This window comes from Entelurus aequoreus, linkage group LG06 (assembly GCF_033978785.1).
Source record: "Entelurus aequoreus isolate RoL-2023_Sb linkage group LG06, RoL_Eaeq_v1.1, whole genome shotgun sequence".
In the NCBI taxonomy this organism is placed as follows: domain Eukaryota; kingdom Metazoa; phylum Chordata; class Actinopteri; order Syngnathiformes; family Syngnathidae; genus Entelurus; species Entelurus aequoreus.
This window is the reverse complement of record NC_084736.1, coordinates 85,012,227-85,032,040: the sequence shown is the minus strand read 5'-3', so window position 1 is coordinate 85,032,040 and position 19,814 is coordinate 85,012,227. Positions and strand designations below refer to the sequence as shown.

At 42.5% G+C, this 19,814-nt stretch overlaps 1 protein-coding gene across 2 annotated transcripts in view; it reads left to right on the top strand.

The window, feature by feature from the left end:
- LOC133652695 (dedicator of cytokinesis protein 5-like) overlaps nucleotides 1-4,451 on the top strand; it is a 74,310-nt gene extending 69,859 nt beyond the window's left edge. Inside the window, exons 48-51 of one of the 2 annotated variants that reach the window (XM_062051708.1) lie at nucleotides 2,903-3,047; nucleotides 3,169-3,319; nucleotides 3,499-3,617; nucleotides 3,726-4,451. In XM_062051708.1, the coding sequence (XP_061907692.1) occupies nucleotides 2,903-3,047; nucleotides 3,169-3,319; nucleotides 3,499-3,617; nucleotides 3,726-3,827 (517 nt within the window). In that variant the 3' untranslated portion in view covers nucleotides 3,828-4,451. Of the gene's footprint in view, nucleotides 1-2,899; nucleotides 3,048-3,168; nucleotides 3,320-3,498; nucleotides 3,618-3,725 lie in introns of both variants that reach the window. The other variant, XM_062051707.1, reaches the window with a different exon arrangement.
- Nucleotides 4,452-19,814: the final 15,363 nt, after the last annotated feature.

The following is a 19,814-nucleotide window of genomic DNA, read 5'->3' as shown; positions in this document are numbered from 1 at the left end:
TTGTCTAGACGTACACACAGTGAGACTAGACTTATGTTGTCTGGACGTACACACAGTGAGACTAGACTTATGTTGTCTGGACGTACACACAGTGAGACTAGACTTATGTTGTCTGGACGTACACACGGTGAGACTAGACTTGTGTTGTCTAGACGTACACACAGTGAGACTAGACTTAGGTTGTCTAGACGTACACACAGTGAGACTAGACTTATGTTGTCTAGACGTACACACAGTGAGACTAGACTTATGTCGTCTGGACGTACACACAGTGAGACTAGACTTATGTCGTCTAGACGTACACACAGTGAGACTAGACTTATGTCGTCTGGACGTACACACAGTGAGACTAGACTTATGTCATCTAGACGTACACACAGTGAGACTAGACTTATGTCGTCTGGACGTACACACGTTGAGACTAGACTTATGTCGTCTAGACGTACACACGGTGAGACTAGACTTATGTCGTCTAGACGTACACACGGTGAGACTAGACTTATGTTGTCTAGACGTACACACGGTGAGACTAGACTTATGTTGTCTAGACGTACACACGGTGAGACTAGACTTATGTTGTCTAGACGTACACACGGTAAGACTAGACTTATGTTGTCTAGACGTACACACAGTGAGACTAGACTTATGTTGTCTAGACGTACACACAGTGAGACTAGACTTATGTTGTCTAGACGTACACACAGTGAGACTAGACTTATGTTGTCTAGACGTACACACAGTGAGACTAGACTTATGTTGTCTAGAAGTACACACAGTGAGACTAGACTTATGTTGTCTGGACGTACACACAGTGAGACTAGACTTATGTTGTCTAGACGTACACACGGTGAGACTAGACTTATGTCGTCTAGACGTACACACGGTGAGACTAGACTTATGTCGTCTGGACGTACACACGGTGAGACTAGACTTATGTCGTCTAGACGTACACACAGTGAGACTAGACTTATGTTGTCTAGACGTACACACAGTGAGACTAGACTTATGTCGTCTGGACGTACACACAGTGAGACTAGACTTATGTCGTCTAGACGTACACACAGTGAGACTAGACTTATGTCGTCTGGACGTACACACAGTGAGACTAGACTTATGTCGTCTAGACGTACACACAGTGAGACTAGACTTATGTCGTCTGGACGTACACACAGTGAGACTAGACTTATGTCGTCTAGACGTACACACAGTGAGACTAGACTTATGTCGTCTAGACGTACACACAGTGAGACTAGACTTATGTCGTCTGGACGTACACCCGGTGAGACTAGACTTATGTCGTCTAGACGTACACACAGTGAGACTAGACTTATGTCGTCTAGACGTACACACAGTGAGACTAGACTTATGTCGTCTGGACGTACACCCGGTGAGACTAGACTTATGTCGTCTGGACGTACACACAGTGAGACTAGACTTATGTTGTCTAGACGTACACACAGTGAGACTAGACTTATGTCGTCTGGACGTACACCCGGTGAGACTAGACTTATGTCGTCTAGACGTACACACGGTGAGACTAGACTTATGTCGTCTGGACGTACACACGGTGAGACTAGACTTATGTTGTCTGGACGTACACACGGTGAGACTAGACTTATGTCGTCCGGACGTACACACAGTGAGACTAGACTTATGTCGTCTGGACGTACACACAGTGAGACTAGACTTATGTCGTCTAGACGTACACACAGTGAGACTAGACTTATGTCGTCTGGACGTACACACAGTGAGACTAGACTTATGTTGTCTGGACGTACACACGGTGAGACTAGACTTATGTTGTCTAGACGTACACACGGTGAGACTAGACTTATGTCGTCTAGACGTACACACAGTGAGACTAGACTTATGTCGTCCGGACGTACACACAGTGAGACTAGACTTATGTCGTCTAGACGTACACACAGTGAGACTAGACTTATGTTGTCTGGACGTACACACAGTGAGACTAGACTTATGTTGTCTGGACGTACACACAGTGAGACTAGACTTATGTTGTCTGGACGTACACACAGTGAGACTAGACTTATGTTGTGTAGACGTACACACAGTGAGACTAGACTTATGTTGTCTAGACGTACACACAGTGAGACTAGACTTATGTTGTCTAGACGTACACACAGTGAGACTAGACTTATGTTGTCTAGACGTACACACAGTGAGACTAGACTTATGTTGTCTAGACGTACAGTATCACCATAAATGACCGCCATAACCACAACACCAGGGGGAGCTCCACTAACCACGTTAAACCCAGATTCCGAACTAACAAAGGTCTTAACTCATTCTCTTTCTATGCCACATCAATGTGGAATGCGCTCCCAACAGGTATAAAAGAAAGGGCATCTCTATCCTCCTTCAAAAAGCGCAATAAAAGTTCACCTCCAGGCAGCTACAACCCTAAACTAACACCCTCCCCGGATTGCTAATAATCAAATGTAAACAATCAAATGCAGATACTTTTTCTTATGCCTTCTGATCTCTCTCCTCTCTCTCTCTCTCTCTCTCTCTCTCTCTCTCTCTCTCTCTCTCTCTCTCTCTCTCTCTCTATGTCCACTACTTGATGTCCATACCCCCCCCCCCCACACCCCTGATTGTAAATAATGTAAATAATTCAATGTGATTATCTTGTGTGATGACTGTATTATGATGATAGTATATATGATAGTATATATCTGTACCATGAATCAATTTAAGTGGACCCCGACTTAAACAAGTTGAAAAACTTTTTGGGGTGTTACCATTTAGTGGTCAATTGTACGGAATATGTACTTCACTGTGCAACCTACTAATAAAAGTCTCAATCAATCAATGAAAACCACACCTCCTCTATGTATTGTTCATCCTCATCTGTTTGTCTGTCCCTGTCATTCACAAGCAGTTCCTTGTTGTCCCGCCCCAGCGATCGCAGGACCTCACTTTTGTGCCGCTCAGAGGAGGACAACAGGATTGGGAGAAAGAACAGGAAAGAGTGGAGCGTGAGCAAGTCTCAGGTCCTGCTGGAGAGACCGTCGGATGGAGATGAGGTGAGCATGTTAAATATTCATCAACCAATAGCAGCCTCATATTAGCTTTTTTTTATCCAGCTGTGAATTGGGACTAGCTCCATTTGCCTTTTTCACTCTTTGCTGCACACTTTCATTTCAGACCCCTGCTGAGAAGCAGCAAAGACCCAAGAGTTTACAATTAGGAGACAGACGGCTCACGCTCTCCTTATTCCAGGGCGTGTCCTCCCAGCTCAGCCTGTCCAACCCCCTCAGCCCTCTACCTGCGTCTCCTCACACTCCTCGCAGCTCAAGTATGGAACACACAACTGCAGAACACAAACACCGCATGTCTTCATTGGACTGTCTTTATTCCCCGCACTCTGACCACAACCTTGTGGAAGCACATTCTGCCGAGAAGCTCAAATTAGAGCTCACACCTCCACAGATGCACGCCGTCTGAAAGGATTTGATTTCTTCTCTTATGTGGTAGGTTTCTCATCACTTCTCAGTGACAACGATGCCAACGCCACGGACACCCCAGGGACGCCTCCACCTATGCCGCCAAAGAAGCATCCGCACGAGATTGACAACGCCGGCTTCCCTTCAGAGGTGCATCTGCTCAGATAAAATGCCATCCCACCCGCTAATGCATATTTAATGGCATATAAACACTGAAATATTCAGAAATATAACAGCAGTTTCTCCTTCTCCTTGCAGTTCACTCCTCCGCTGCCAATGAAAGTTGATAGCAAGCCGCCGCCGCCGCCTCCAAAAACACGGAAGTCCATGTTCCCCTCGTATGAGCACAGCCCCCAGTAGGGCCGCACACACCTTTTATTTGTCAGACGCCACAGGTAACAAGAGATGCAGGATCATCTGAGTCACGTATTTAACATTTGGTTTTCCTGTGCCGCTCAGAGACATTTTTATATTCCTCAAGGCAAGATTTGATGGCAACAATTTTCATAGCATAAAGAAAAAAAAGCTTGACGCTGCTTAACAGCATTCCATATTTTATATTGATGAAGCTACAGTGTGTTCTTCACAATGATCAAAAGCAGGGACTACATTGGACATACAGCAGTTAGTTATGGTGTCCAATGGCGGTGTGGGTGTTGGGATCCAATCCTTTTATATTTCAGAGACACTGGATGGCATTTTTGAATGTGATGCACATGTTTTCTTCTTTGTTTGTGATGTAGATACTGTAACTGCTTTGCCTCCTAATAGCATCATGTTGATGTGCATTGGAGGGAAGATATTTGCTCAAAGGAATAGATTGACATTTCTATCAATAGATTCAACCGCAGACAAACTAGAGAGGAAATACTCAATGTAATATTTCTCAAGATGTGATCTTTGAAACTCAACTCAATGAAATCCTTTATTAGGCGACATCAGTTACTACAAACCCCGTTTCCATATGAGTTGGGAAATGGTGTTAGATGTAAATATAAACAGAATACAATGATTTGCAAATCCTTTTCAAGCCATATTCAGTTGAATATGCTACAAAGACAACATATTTCATGTTCAAACTCATAAACTTTATTTTTTTTTTGCAAATAATAATGAACTTAGAATTTCGTGGCTGCAACACGTGCCAAAGTAGTTGGGAAAGGGCATGTTCACCACTGTGTTACATGGCCTTTCCTTTTAACAACACTCAGTAAAGGTTTGGGAAGTGAGGAGACACATTTTTGAAGTGGAATTCTTTCCCATTCTTGCTTGATGTACAGCTTAAGTTGTTCAACAGTCCGGGGGTCTCCCTTCTGCTATTTTAGGCATTGTCTTGCTGAAATAAGCAGGGGCGTCCATGGTAACGTTGCTTGGATGGTAACATATGTTGCTCCAAAAGCTGTATGTACCTTTCAGCATTAATGGTGCCTTCACAGATGTGTAAGTTACCCATGTCTTGGCCACTAATACACCCCCATACCATCACACATGCTGCCTTTTACACTTTGACCATAGAACAATCCGGATGGTTCTTTTCCTCTTTGGTCCGGAGGACACGGCGTCCACAGTTTCCAAAAACAATTTGAAATGTGGACTCGTCAGACCACAGAACACTTTTCCACTTTGTATCAGTCCATCTTAGATGAATTCAGGCCCAGCGAAGCCGACGGCGTTTCTGGGTGTTGTTGATAAACGGTTTTCGCCTTGCATAGGAGAGTTTTAACTTGCACTTACAGATGTAGCGACCAACTGTAGTTACTGACAGTGGGTTTCTGAAGTGTTCCTGAGCCCATGTGGTGATATCCTTTACACACTGATGTGGCTTGTTGATGCAGTACAGCCTGAGGGATGGAAGGTCACGGGCTTAGCTGCTTACGTGCAGTGATTTCTCCACATTCTCTTTGATGATATTACGGAGCGTGGATGGTGAAATCCCTAAATTCATTCCAATAGCTGCTTGAGAAAGGTTGTTCTTAAACTGTTCAACAATTTGCTCAGGCATTTGTTGACAAAGTGGTGACCCTCGCCCCATCCTTGTTTGTGAATGACTGAGCATTTCATGGAATCTACTTTTATAGCCAATCATGGCACCCACCTGTTCCCAATTAGCCTGCACACCTGTGGGATGTTCCAAATAAGTGTTTGATGAGCATTCCTTAACTTTATCAGTATTTATTGCCACCTTTCCCAACTTCTTTGTCACGTGTTGCTGACATCAAATTATAAAGTTAATGATTATTTGCACAAAAAAAAATGTTTATGAGTTTGAACATGAAATATGTTGTCTTTGTAGCATATTCAACTGAATATGGCTTGAAAAGGATTTGCAAATCATTGTATTCTGTTTATATTTACATCTAACACCATTTCACAACTCATATGGAAACGGGGTTTGTACTAAAGTGCCATAGTGGGATTTAATAACAATGTAAAAGATCCCTGAATTAAAGTCCTTTATTGTTTTCTTGACTTGTATGCAAGTGTCTTGCAAATCAAATCCAACATGCTGTGAATATGACAAACACGTTTGCAATCTACTCTAAAACTGATTAACTGTGGATATAAATGTCAAAGTATTCCTTTGAAGAAAGCTAAACACTGTATGGTACAAACATGGATGCATTTTATATTTCCTCTTTTTAATTATTATCATTATTAACTTCATTCCTAAAAAGATAAATTATTGCTGATCCTTGAATTTCAATATTTGTGTTTTGCACATGAGCAGATGGTTTATTTGCATGCAAAGTACACATGTCAAACAATGCAGTGCGTCTAACACATTTCTATTAAGCTGTCAGTATTTTTGTTGTATTTGTAGTTTTTATATAGTTTTACAAGGGATTTACATTTTCTGCTGTGCACACGGATCAATAAATGTTTGAACAAGCATTTCCTTTTTGATTAGGTTGATGATGATGTTGCCATGCCAACCAGATACTTCTCTATTTTGACCTATTCAAAGCCAAAGCATGTAAAACATTTAACTGAAGCCGGTGCTTCATATCTTGCACATGCAATTAGTGCAGGTGATGGTTTATGGAATGTTTGAGGTGTTCCTTTCCTTGCTAACATAGTTTGCTGATGGCCTCTTCCTTCTTGTCAGACAGAGTGACAGGATATCACTCTCCCCTGAAGCTCCTATGAGTAATCTTACAGTATTTGGGGCGATGCTGCAGTTGCTTGGCCACCACAGAGACTACCTCTATATTTTCACATTAGCAATTTGATGCCTTGGGCAATCTTAGTATATCAATCCAAGCCCAAGGCAGAATGTGTGGTGAAGTAAGGAGTGGCAGGCTAGAAGGTCACTTGGGTGTGCAAATATGTCTGCCAATCAAGCAACCTTATTGGATCTGTTTGGTGGGAAATGTGTACAAATATTTAGCATGTCAATCTTGGAACAAATCTGTGAAGATAATAATCATTTTCTCCTGTAGCCAAGAATGGTAAGATGATATCCAAACAGCTGACATTTATCTATGAAAATATGGAAAAGCTGATCAATCAATCAAAGTTTATCTATATAGCCCTAAATCACAAGTGTCTCAAAGGGCTGCACAAGCCACAACCACATCCTGGGCTCAGATCCCACATCAGGGCAAGGAAAAACTCAACCCAATGGGATGACAATGAGAAACCTTGGAGGGGATTGTGAGGACACCACCACCAAAGAAATGTGCCTGAAGTCTTGTGCAGGTGAGGCCAGCAGACTGGTGAAGGCCTCCTTTTGGAGCTCAAAGTGTGTGGGCAATCTAAAATGTAATTAGATTTTATATCACACTTTTCTATTGTTAGATACTCAAAGTGCTCACAGAGAAGTGCCAACCCATCATTCATTCACACATGGTGGTGGTGGTGGTGGTGGTAAGCTACTTTTGTAGCCACAGCTGCCCTGGGGTAGACTGAAAGGAAGCGAGGCTGCCAGTTTGCACCTACGGCCCCTCCGACCACCACCTATCATTCATTCATTCATTCATCATTCATTCACCTCCGACCACCACCTATCATTCATTCACCTCCGACCACCACCTATCATTCATTCACCTCCGACCACCACCTATTATTCATTCACTTCCGACCACCACCTATTATTCATTCACTTCCGACCACCACCTATCATTCATTCACCTCCGACCACCACCTATCATTCATTCACCTCCGACCACCACCTATCATTCATTCACCTCCGACCACCACCTATTATTCATTCACTTCCGACCACCACCTATTATTCATTCACTTCCGACCACCACCTATCATTCATTCACCTCCGACCACCACCTATCATTCATTCACCTCCGACCACCACCTATCATTCATTCACCTCCGACCACCACCTATTATTCATTCACTTCCGACCACCACCTATTATTCATTCACTTCCGACCACCACCTATCATTCATTCACCTCCGACCACCACCTATCATTCATTCACCTCCGACCACCACCTATCATTCATTCACCTCCGACCACCACCTATCATTCATTCACCTCCGACCACCACCTATTATTCATTCACCTCCGACCACCACCTATCATTCATTCACCTCCGACCACCACCTATCATTCATTCACCTCCGACCACCACCTATCATTCATTCACCTCCGACCACCACCTATCATTCATTCACCTCCGACCACCACCTATTATTCATTCACTTCCGACCACCACCTATTATTCATTCACCTCCGACCACCACCAAAAATAAATAGATATATATTTTATTTTTTTACATAAATAAATACAATCATGTGTGCTTACGGACTGCATCCCTGCAGACTGTATTGATCTATATTGATGTATAATGTATATATTGTGTTTTTTATGTTGATTTCATAAAAAAAAAAAAAAAAAATTTTTTTATGTATTTATTTTTTTAATTCTTGTGCGGCCCGGTACCAATCGGTCCCGGGCCGCGGCCCGGTGGTTGGGGACCACTGCTTTAGAGGGTCCCTTTTCAGACAAATTGCAACAAAACAGCATCAAACTAAAGTGCAATTTAAACGTTGCCAGTTGTAGAAATAAAACCCAAATGGCTCAGCAGGTCAACATCATTTGTGCAAGAAAGGGTTAATGTTCCGGACTATAAGGCGCTCTTAAAATCTTTTTTTGCCCCTCAAAACTCGACAGTGCGCCTTATAACCCGGTGCGCCTAATGGACATAATAAGTTTGGTTGAGCTTACCGACTTAGAAGCAATTTTATTTGGTACATGGTGTAATGATAAGTGTGACCAGTAGATGGCAGTCAGACATAAGAGATATGTGTAGACTGCAATATGATTCAAGTAAACAACAGCAACATTTTAAATGTTCCATTGAAAATATAGAACATTACACACGGCGCTCAAAAATCTATCAAAATGTTTGAGTAGGACTTTGGTAAGCTATGAAGCCACACCACTTGATGTGCTTCAACATAGGAGTATTATTATGCTGTGTGTAAAAGGTAAGACATATTATCTGCCATTTTGTTTTACAATATTATGCAAAAGCAGCTTTTCTTACCTTCTGGTACCTGCTGAGGTGTATTTGGGATCTGCATAAGTCCTGAAAAATTGTGGGCGTCCAACTTTGTAGTGGATAATCTTCTTCTTTTTCTCTATCTTCTTGTTATGTGACATTCATGTTGCCATTTCTAATATAAAGTAGTGTAAAGTTCTTACTTATATCTGTCAGTAAACTCACCATGAAAGCACTAAAACATACCGGTGTAGTGACTTTACATTATTCACCCAAGGAACTTTACTTATTAGACAGTTTTTCACGGGACACATTTCCTGTGTTGTTGTTTCCGGATGAGGAGATGCTGCTCCGTTATTGATTGAAGTCAAGTGTGGATGTCATTAAAACAGTTAGCGCCATCTTTGGACACTTCTTCCACTCCCGTCCTTGCACGCTACAACAAAGATGACGCTGTCCAAGTGGAGGCACGTAAATAAGACACGCCCACAAAATGGTGCATCCTGAAGAGACTGTCAGAAAGTGAGTTGAAGATGATGAGTAAAACATCATCTATGCAACATTTTGAACCAGCATTACATGTTATGTAGACCACAAGGAAGTCTTTTACATTTAGAAAAATATATATAATATGACTCCTTTAATGCGCCTTATATATGAAAAAAGATGGAACATAGACCATTCATCGGCAGTACACCTTATAATCCGGTGCGCCCTATGGTCTGTAAAATAGAGTGCATCATTTGTATTCATTATATGTGTTTAAAGGCCTACTGAAATTATTATTTTTTATTTAAACGGGAATAGCAGATCCATTCTATGTGTCATACTTGATCATTTCGCGATATTGCCATATTTTTGCTGAAAGGATTTAGTAGAGAAAATCGACGATAAAGTTCGCAACTTTTGCTCGCTGATAAAAAAAAGCCTTGCCTGTAGCGGAAGTAGCGTGACGTCACAGGAGCTAGTATTCCTCACAATTCCCCGTTGTTTACACCAGCAGTGAGAGAGATTCGGAGCGAGAAAGTGACGATTACCCCATTAATTGGAGCCAGGATGAAAGATTCGTAGATGAGGAACGTTACAGTGAAGGACTAGAGAGGCAGTGCAGGACGTATCTTTTTTCGCTCTGACCGTAACTTAGGTACAAGCTGGCTCATTGGATTCCACACTCTCCTTTTCTATTGTAGATCACGGATTTGTATTTTAAACCACCTGGGATACTATATCCTCTTGAAAATGAGAGTCCAGAACGCAAAATGGACATTTAAAGTGACTTTTATCTCCATGACAATACATCGGTGACACACTTAGCTACTGAGCTAACGTGATAGCATCATGCTTTAACTGCATATAGAAACAAAATAAATAAACCCCTGACTGGAAGGATAGACAGAAGATCAACAATACTATTAAACCATGTACATGTAACTACACGGTTACATCAACAGCCGTGCTCATCTGCGTTCTAGCGATCGACGGCGCGACGAAGGACACACATCATCGACAAACCTCTGTAGCATGAGCTAACGTGATAGCATCGTTCTCAAATGCAGATAGAAACAAAAGAAATAAACACCTGACTGGAAGGATAGACAGAAGATCAACAATACTATTAAACCATGGACATGTAACTACACGGTTAAAAATTCTCAGCCTGGTAAGGCTTAACAATGCTGTTGCTAACGACGCTAAGGCTAATTTAGCAACTTAGCAACCGGACCTCACAGAACTATGATAAAACATTAGCGCTCCACCTACACCAGCCAGCCCTCATCTTCCCATCAACACCCGTGCTCACCTGCGTTCCAGCGATCGACGGCGCGACGAAGGACTTCATCCGTGGGTTTGGCGGCAAGCATCGGCTAGGCGTAGTAAGTAGTCCTTGTTGTGTTGCTGTAAGTGTTGTACTTAGCCGCTAATACACCGATCCCACCTACAACGTTCTTCTTTGCAGCCTCCATTGTTCATTAAACAAATTGCAAAAGATTCACCAACACAGATGTCCACAATACTGTGGAATTTTGTCGAAGAAAACAAGAGGTTTTTGTATCGGGTCCGATGGGGTCCAAACACTTCCGTGGATTTTGTGACGTCACGCGCATAAATCATATCCAAAGGAGTTTTTCAACCGGAAGTGTGGCGGGAATTTTAAAATGTGACTTTCTAAGTTAACCCGGCCGTATTGGCATGTGTTGCAATGTTAAGATGTCATCATTGATATATAAACTATCAGACTGCGTGGTCGCTAGTAGTGGCTTTCAGTAGGACTTTATGTGTTAGTGAGATGTCCACCTCACATGTGAGTCACAAGACTTGAATACGAGAGTTTGAGAGTCACAATACAGAAAGTTTGACGGCACATATTTGTAATTCTTCAACATCAGAGCCATTTTGAAGATTTGTAACCGTTCCTTTTCTTTTCCGCTGGGCCTCAACTCGGGTTTGTGAGATGGACCAAGCCAGGAAAAGATGGAGGCTGAGGCCTTGCAGGGATTGAACTGCACTCATCAGAGGGAAATGTGGACTTGCTTATTTGCTGGAGGCTTCCTAGCATCTGTGGGATTATGGCAGCTTGCAACCTCACTGAGGCTGTAAAACCCCCTTGGAGTATTGCAGCTTTATTTCCTGTGCTCCCTCCCAGCATGCAGTGGCAGCACAATTACACACCTGCAAAGTGCAATATAAGACAATTAAGGCTTTTGCTCCTGTTCTGGCTGCTCTGAGTGTGACTGCAACAAGAAGTGCTGACCTGAGGAACAACTCTTGCATCTTCTGTGATAAAAGAAAGACAAAAGAAAGTATCCAGGTGTTGATTTATTGATGTGTTCTGTGCCCTCAATGTCACATGTATGTTTCAGAGGGGACCTCCATCCAGTCCAGGCTTCTGTGTGTGTCTGCCTGCCTGCTATTTGTTGCATGAAATATTAACTCACAGCTTCTTTGCAAGAGCATGTGTGTGTCCGAGTCGTCAGCACATGACTTCCCCGCAAAGTCAAATGTGTGGTGACTCACATCTTTAAACTCAGCATTTCTTAATCCTAATCTCATATTCATTGTTTGCTGTCTCGCAGCAATCTGAGGAACTTCCTTCATGAGGTCCACCTTCATAATATATTAAGATCAAAGTCTACTCCATACATTATATATTCATTTATATACACAACCTTGTTCTTTATACACTCAGTTACTACAAAGCCCAAAAGCAGTGAAGTTGTCACGTTGTGTAAATGCTCAATAAAAAGAGAATACAACAAATCCTTTTCAACTTATATTCAATTGAATAGACTGCAAAGACAAGATATTTCATGTTCACACTCAGAAACTTTCTTCTTTTTTGCAAATATTAGCTCATTTGGAATTTGATGCCTGCAGCATGTTTCAAAAAAGCTGGCACAAGTGGCAAAAAAGAGTGAGAAAGTTGAGGAATGCTCATCAAAGACTTATTTGGAACATCCCACAGGTGAACAGGCTAATTGGGAACAGGTGGGTGCCATGATTGGCTATAAAAGTAGATTAATGCTCAGTCATTCACAAACCAGGACGGGTCGAGGGTCACCACTTTGTCAACAAATGCCTGAGCTAATTGTTGAACAACAACATTTCTCAACAAGGAATTTAGGGATTTCAACATCTACGCTCCGTAATATCATCAAAGGGTTCAGACAATCTGGAGAAATCACTGCAGGTAAGCAGCTAAGCCCGTGACCTTCCATCCCTCAGGCTGTACTGCATCAAAAAGCGACATCGGTGTGTAAAGGATATCACCACATGGGCTCAGGAACACTTCAGAAAACCACTGTCAGTAACTACAGTTGGTCGCTACATCTGTAAATGCAAGTTAAAACTCTACTATGCAAAGCCACAGCCATTTATCAACAACACCCAGAAACGTTGCAGGCTTCACAGGCTAAGAAAAGCTAAGAACATTTCTGACGCTTTGACAAGTGTAATCAAGGACTTCTGTGTTAAATAAACTCTTTGAAAAACATGACTAAATGACAAACATTTTCTGCAATATGCGTGTGCTTCTTATTTAGCAAGTTACGTCTATGTTATTAAGTGTATTGTGACTATTATTTATCTATGTTATTAAGTGTAATGGGACTATTATTTATCTATGTTATTAAGTGTAATGTGACTATTATTTATCTATGTTATTAAGTGTAATGTGACTATTATTTAACTATGTTATTAAGTGTAATGTGACTATTATTTATCTATGTTATTAAGTGTATTGTGACTATTATTTATCTATGTTATTAAGTGTATTGTGACTATTATTTATCTATGTTATTAAGTGTAATGGGACTATTATTTATCTATGTTAAGTGTAATGGGACTATTATATATCTATGTTATTAAGTGTAATGGGACTATTATTTATCTATGTTATTAAGTGTAATGGGACTATTATTTATCTATGTTATTAAGTGTATTGTGACTATTATTTATCTATGTTATTAAGTGTAATGGGACTATTATATATCTATGTTATTAAGTGTAATGGGACTATTATTTATCTATGTTATTAAGTGTAATGCGACTATTATTTATCTGTTATTAAGCGTAATGGGACTATTATTTATCTATGTTATTAAGTGTAATGGGACTATTATTTATCTATGTTATTAAGTGTAATGGGACTATTATTTAATCTATGTTTTTAAGTGTAATGGGACTATTATTTATCTATGTTATTAAGTGTAATGGGACTGTTATTTATCTGTTATTAAGTGTAATGTGACTATTATTTATGTTATTAAGTGTAATGTGACTATTATTTATCTGTTATTAAGCGTAATGGGACTATTATTTATCTATGTTATTAAGTGTAATGGGACTATTATTTATCTATGTTATTAAGTGTAATGGGACTATTATTTATCTATGTTATTAAGTGTAATGTGACTATTATTTATCTATGTTATTAAGTGTAATGGGACTATTATTTATCTATGTTATTAAGTGTAATGGGACTATTATTTATCTATGTTATTAAGTGTAATGGGACTGTTATTTATCTGATATTAAGTGTAATGTGACTATTATTTATCTATGTTATTAAGTGTAATGTGACTATTATTTATCTATGTTATTAAGTGTAATGTGACTATTATTTATCTATGTTATTAAGTTCAATGGGACTATTATTTATGTATGTTATTAAGTGTAATGTGACTATTATTTATCTATGTTATTAAGTGTAATGGGACTATTATTTATCTATGTTATTAAGTGTAATGTGACTATTATTTATCTGTTATTAAGTGTATTGTGACTATTATTTATCTGTTATTAAGTGTAATGTGACTATTATTTATCTATGTTATTAAGTGTAATGTGACTATTATTTATCTATGTTAAGTGTAATGTGGCTATTATTTATCTATGTTATTAAGTGTATTGTGACTATTATTTATCTATGTTATTAAGTGTAATGTGACTATTATTTATCTATGTTATTAAGTGTAATGGGACTATTATTTATCTATGTTATTAAGTGTAATGGGACTATTATTTATCTATGTTATTAAGTGTAATGGGACTGTTATTTATCTGATATTAAGTGTAATGTGACTATTATTTATCTATGTTATTAAGTGTAATGTGACTATTATTTATCTATGTTATTAAGTGTAATGTGACTATTATTTATCTATGTTATTAAGTTCAATGGGACTATTATTTATGTATGTTATTAAGTGTAATGTGACTATTATTTATCTATGTTATTAAGTGTAATGGGACTATTATTTATCTATGTTATTAAGTGTAATGTGACTATTATTTATCTGTTATTAAGTGTATTGTGACTATTATTTATCTGTTATTAAGTGTAATGTGACTATTATTTATCTATGTTATTAAGTGTAATGTGACTATTATTTATCTATGTTAAGTGTAATGTGGCTATTATTTATCTATGTTATTAAGTGTATTGTGACTATTATTTATCTATGTTATTAAGTGTAATGTGACTATTATTTATCTATGTTATTAAGTGTAATGTGACTATTATTTATCTATGTTATTAAGTGTAATGTGACTATTATTTATCATAAACAACCACGACCACCTATTTGCTATACCCTCACGGTCCGAGGGTGAGTCATACCAAAGACTATAAAAATGGGAGTCATTACCTCCCTGCTTGCCACTCAGCATCAAGGCTTGGAATTGGGGGTTAAATCACCAAAAATGATTCCCGGGCGCGGCACCACTGCTGCTCACTGCTCCCCTCACCTCCCAGGGGGTGATCAAGGGTGATGGGTCAAATGCAGAGGACAAATGTCACCACACCTAGTGTGTGTGTGTGTGTGTGTGTGTGTGTGTGTGTGTGTGTGTGTGTGTGTGTGTGTGTGTGTGTGTGTGTGTGTGTGTGTGTGTGACTGTCATTGCTACTTTAACTTAACTTAAATATTTCTTACTAAACAAACTCCTCCTTTCAATTCCAACATAAAATTGCATTCAACTGTTTGTCTTTCAACGTTGACAACAATGTGAGCGTGCACCAACAATGTGAGCGTGCACCAACAATGTGAGCGTGCACCAACAATGTGAGGGTGCACCAACAATGTGAGCGTGCACCAACAATGTGAGCGTGCACCAACAATGTGAGCGTGCACCAACAATGTGAGCGTGCACCAACAATGTGAGCGTGCACCAACAATGTGAGCGTGCACCAACAATGTGAGCGTGCACCAACAATGTGAGCGTGCACCAACAATGTGAGCGTGCACCAACAATGTGAGCGTGCACCAACAATGTGAGCGTGCGCCAACAATGTGAGCGTGCGCCAACAATGTGAGCGTGCACCAACAATGTGAGCGTGCACCAACAATGTGAGCGTGCACCAACAATGTGAGCGTGCACCAACAATGTGAGCGTGCACCAACAATGTGAGCGTGCACCAACAATGTGAGCGTGCACCAACAATGTGAGCGTGCACCAACAATGTGAGCGTGCACCAACAATGTGAGCGTGCACCAACAATGTGAGCGTGCACCAACAATGTGAGCGTGCACCAACAATGTGAGCGTGCACCAACAATGTGAGCGTGCACCAACAATGTGAGCGTGCACCAACAATGTGAGCTTGCACCAACAATGTGAGCGTGCACCAACAATGTGAGCGTGCACCAACAATGTGAGCGTGCACCAACAATGTGAGCGTGCACCAACAATGTGAGGGTGCACCAACAATGTGAGCGTGCACCAACAATGTGAGCGTGCACCAACAATGTGAGCGTGCACCAACAATGTGAGCGTGCACCAACAATGTGAGCGTGCACCAACAATGTGAGCGTGCACCAACAATGTGAGCGTGCACCAACAATGTGAGCGTGCACCAACAATGTGAGCGTGCACCAATAATGTGAGCGTGCACCAACAATGTGAGCGTGCACCAACAATGTGAGCGTGCACCAACAATGTGAGCGTGCACCAACAATGTGAGCGTGCACCAACAATGTGAGCGTGCACCAACAATGTGAGCGTGCACCAACAATGTGAGCGTGCACCAACAATGTGAGCGTGCACCAACAATGTGAGCGTGCACCAACAATGTGAGCGTGCACCAACAATGTGAGCGTGCACCAACAATGTGAGCGTGCACCAACAATGTGAGCGTGCACCAACAATGTGAGCGTGCACCAACAATGTGAGCGTGCACCAACAATGTGAGCGTGCACCAACAATGTGAGCGTGCACCAACAATGTGAGCGTGCACCAACAATGTGAGCGTGCACCAACAATGTGAGCGTGCACCAACAATGTGAGCGTGCACCAACAATGTGAGCTTGCACCAACAATGTGAGCGTGCACCAACAATGTGAGCGTGCACCAACAATGTGAGCGTGCACCAACAATGTGAGCGTGCACCAACAATGTGAGCGTGCACCAACAATGTGAGCGTGCACCAACAATGTGAGCGTGCACCAACAATGTGAGCGTGCACCAACAATGTGAGCGTGCACCAACAATGTGAGCGTGCACCAACAATGTGAGCGTGCACCAACAATGTGAGCGTGCACCAACAATGTGAGCGTGCACCAACAATGTGAGCGTGCACCAACAATGTGAGCGTGCACCAACAATGTGAGCGTGCACCAACAATGTGAGCGTGCACCAACAATGTGAGCGTGCACCAACAATGTGAGCGTGCACCAACAATGTGAGCGTGCACCAACAATGTGAGCGTGCACCAACAATGTGAGCGTGCACCAACAATGTGAGCGTGCACCAACAATGTGAGCGTGCACCAACAATGTGAGCGTGCACCAACAATGTGAGCGTGCACCAACAATGTGAGCGTGCACCAACAATGTGAGCGTGCACCAATAATGTGAGCGTGCACCAACAATGTGAGCGTGCACCAACAATGTGAGCGTGCACCAACAATGTGAGCGTGCACCAACAATGTGAGCGTGCACCAACAATGTGAGCGTGCACCAACAATGTGAGGGTGCACCAACAATGTGAGCGTGCACCAACAATGTGAGCGTGCACCAACAATGTGAGCGTGCACCAACAATGTGAGCGTGCACCAACAATGTGAGCGTGCACCAACAATGTGAGCGTGCACCAACAATGTGAGCGTGCACCAACAATGTGAGCGTGCACCAACAATGTGAGCGTGCACCAATAATGTGAGCGTGCACCAACAATGTGAGCGTGCACCAACAATGTGAGCGTGCACCAACAATGTGAGCGTGCACCAACAATGTGAGCGTGCACCAACAATGTGAGGGTGCACCAACAATGTGAGCGTGCACCAACAATGTGAGCGTGCACCAACAATGTGAGCGTGCACCAACAATGTGAGCGTGCACCAACAATGTGAGCGTGCACCAACAATGTGAGCGTGCACCAACAATGTGAGCGTGCACCAACAATGTGAGCGTGCACCAACAATGTGAGCGTGCACCAACAATGTGAGCTTGCACCAACAATGTGAGCGTGCACCAACAAAGTGAGCGTGCACCAACAATGTGAGCGTGCACCAACAATGTGAGCGTGCACCAACAATGTGAGCGTGCACCAACAATGTGAGCGTGCACCAACAATGTGAGCGTGCACCAACAATGTGAGCGTGCACCAACAATGTGAGCGTGCACCAACAATGTGAGCGTGCACCAATAATGTGAGCGTGCACCAACAATGTGAGCGTGCACCAACAATGTGAGCGTGCACCAACAATGTGAGCGTGCACCAACAATGTGAGCGTGCACCAACAATGTGAGCGTGCACCAACAATGTGAGCGTGCACCAACAATGTGAGCGTGCACCAACAATGTGAGCGTGCACCAACAATGTGAGCGTGCACCAACAATGTGAGCGTGCACCAACAATGTGAGCGTGCACCAACAATGTGAGCGTGCACCAACAATGTGAGCGTGCACCAACAATGTGAGCGTGCACCAACAATGTGAGCGTGCACCAACAATGTGAGCTTGCACCAACAATGTGAGCGTGCACCAACAATGTGAGCGTGCACCAACAATGTGAGCGTGCACCAACAATGTGAGCGTGCACCAACAATGTGAGCGTGCACCAACAATGTGAGCGTGCACCAACAATGTGAGCGTGCACCAACAATGTGAGCGTGCACCAACAATGTGAGCGTGCACCAACAATGTGAGCGTGCACCAACAATGTGAGCGTGCACCAACAATGTGAGCGTGCACCAACAATGTGAGCGTGCACCAACAATGTGAGCGTGCACCAACAATGTGAGCGTGCACCAACAATGTGAGCGTGCACCAACAATGTGAGCGTGCACCAACAATGTGAGCGTGCACCAACAATGTGAGCGTGCACCAACAATGTGAGCGTGCACCAACAATGTGAGCGTGCACCAACAATGTGAGCGTGCACCAACAATGTGAGCGTGCACCAACAATGTGAGCGTGCACCAACAATGTGAGCGTGCACCAACAATGTGAGCGTGCACCAACAATGTGAGCGTGCACCAACAATGTGAGCGTGCACCAACAATGTGAGCTTGCACCAACAATGTGAGCGTGCACCAACAATGTGAGCGTGCACCAACAATGTGAGGGTGCACCAACAATGTGAGCGTGCACCAACAATGTGAGCGTGCACCAACAATGTGAGCGTGCACCAACAATGTGAGCGTGCACCAACAATGTGAGCGTGCACCAACAATGTGAGCGTGCACCAACAATGTGAGCGTGCACCAACAATGTGAGCGTGCACCAATAATGTGAGCGTGCACCAACAATGTGAGCGTGCACCAACAATGTGAGCGTGCACCAACAATGTGAGCGTGCACCAACAATGTGAGCGTGCACCAACAATGTGAGCGTGCACCAACAATGTGAGCGTGCACCAACAATGTGAGCGTGCACCAACAATGTGAGCGTGCACCAACAATGTGAGCGTGCACCAACAATGTGAGCGTGCACCAACAATGTGAGCTTGCACCAACAATGTGAGCGTGCACCAACAATGTGAGCGTGCACCAACAATGTGAGCGTGCACCAACAATGTGAGCGTGCACCAACAATGTGAGCGTGCACCAACAATGTGAGCGTGCACCAACAATGTGAGCGTGCACCAACAATGTGAGCGTGCACCAACAATGTGAGCGTGCACCAACAATGTGAGCGTGCACCAACAATGTGAGCGTGCACCAACAATGTGAGCGTGCACCAACAATGTGAGCGTGCACCAACAATGTGAGCGTGCACCAACAATGTGAGCGTGCACCAACAATGTGAGCGTGCACCAACAATGTGAGCGTGCACCAACAATGTGAGCGTGCACCAACAATGTGAGCGTGCACCAACAATGTGAGCGTGCACCAACAATGTGAGCGTGCACCAACAATGTGAGCGTGCACCAACAATGTGAGCGT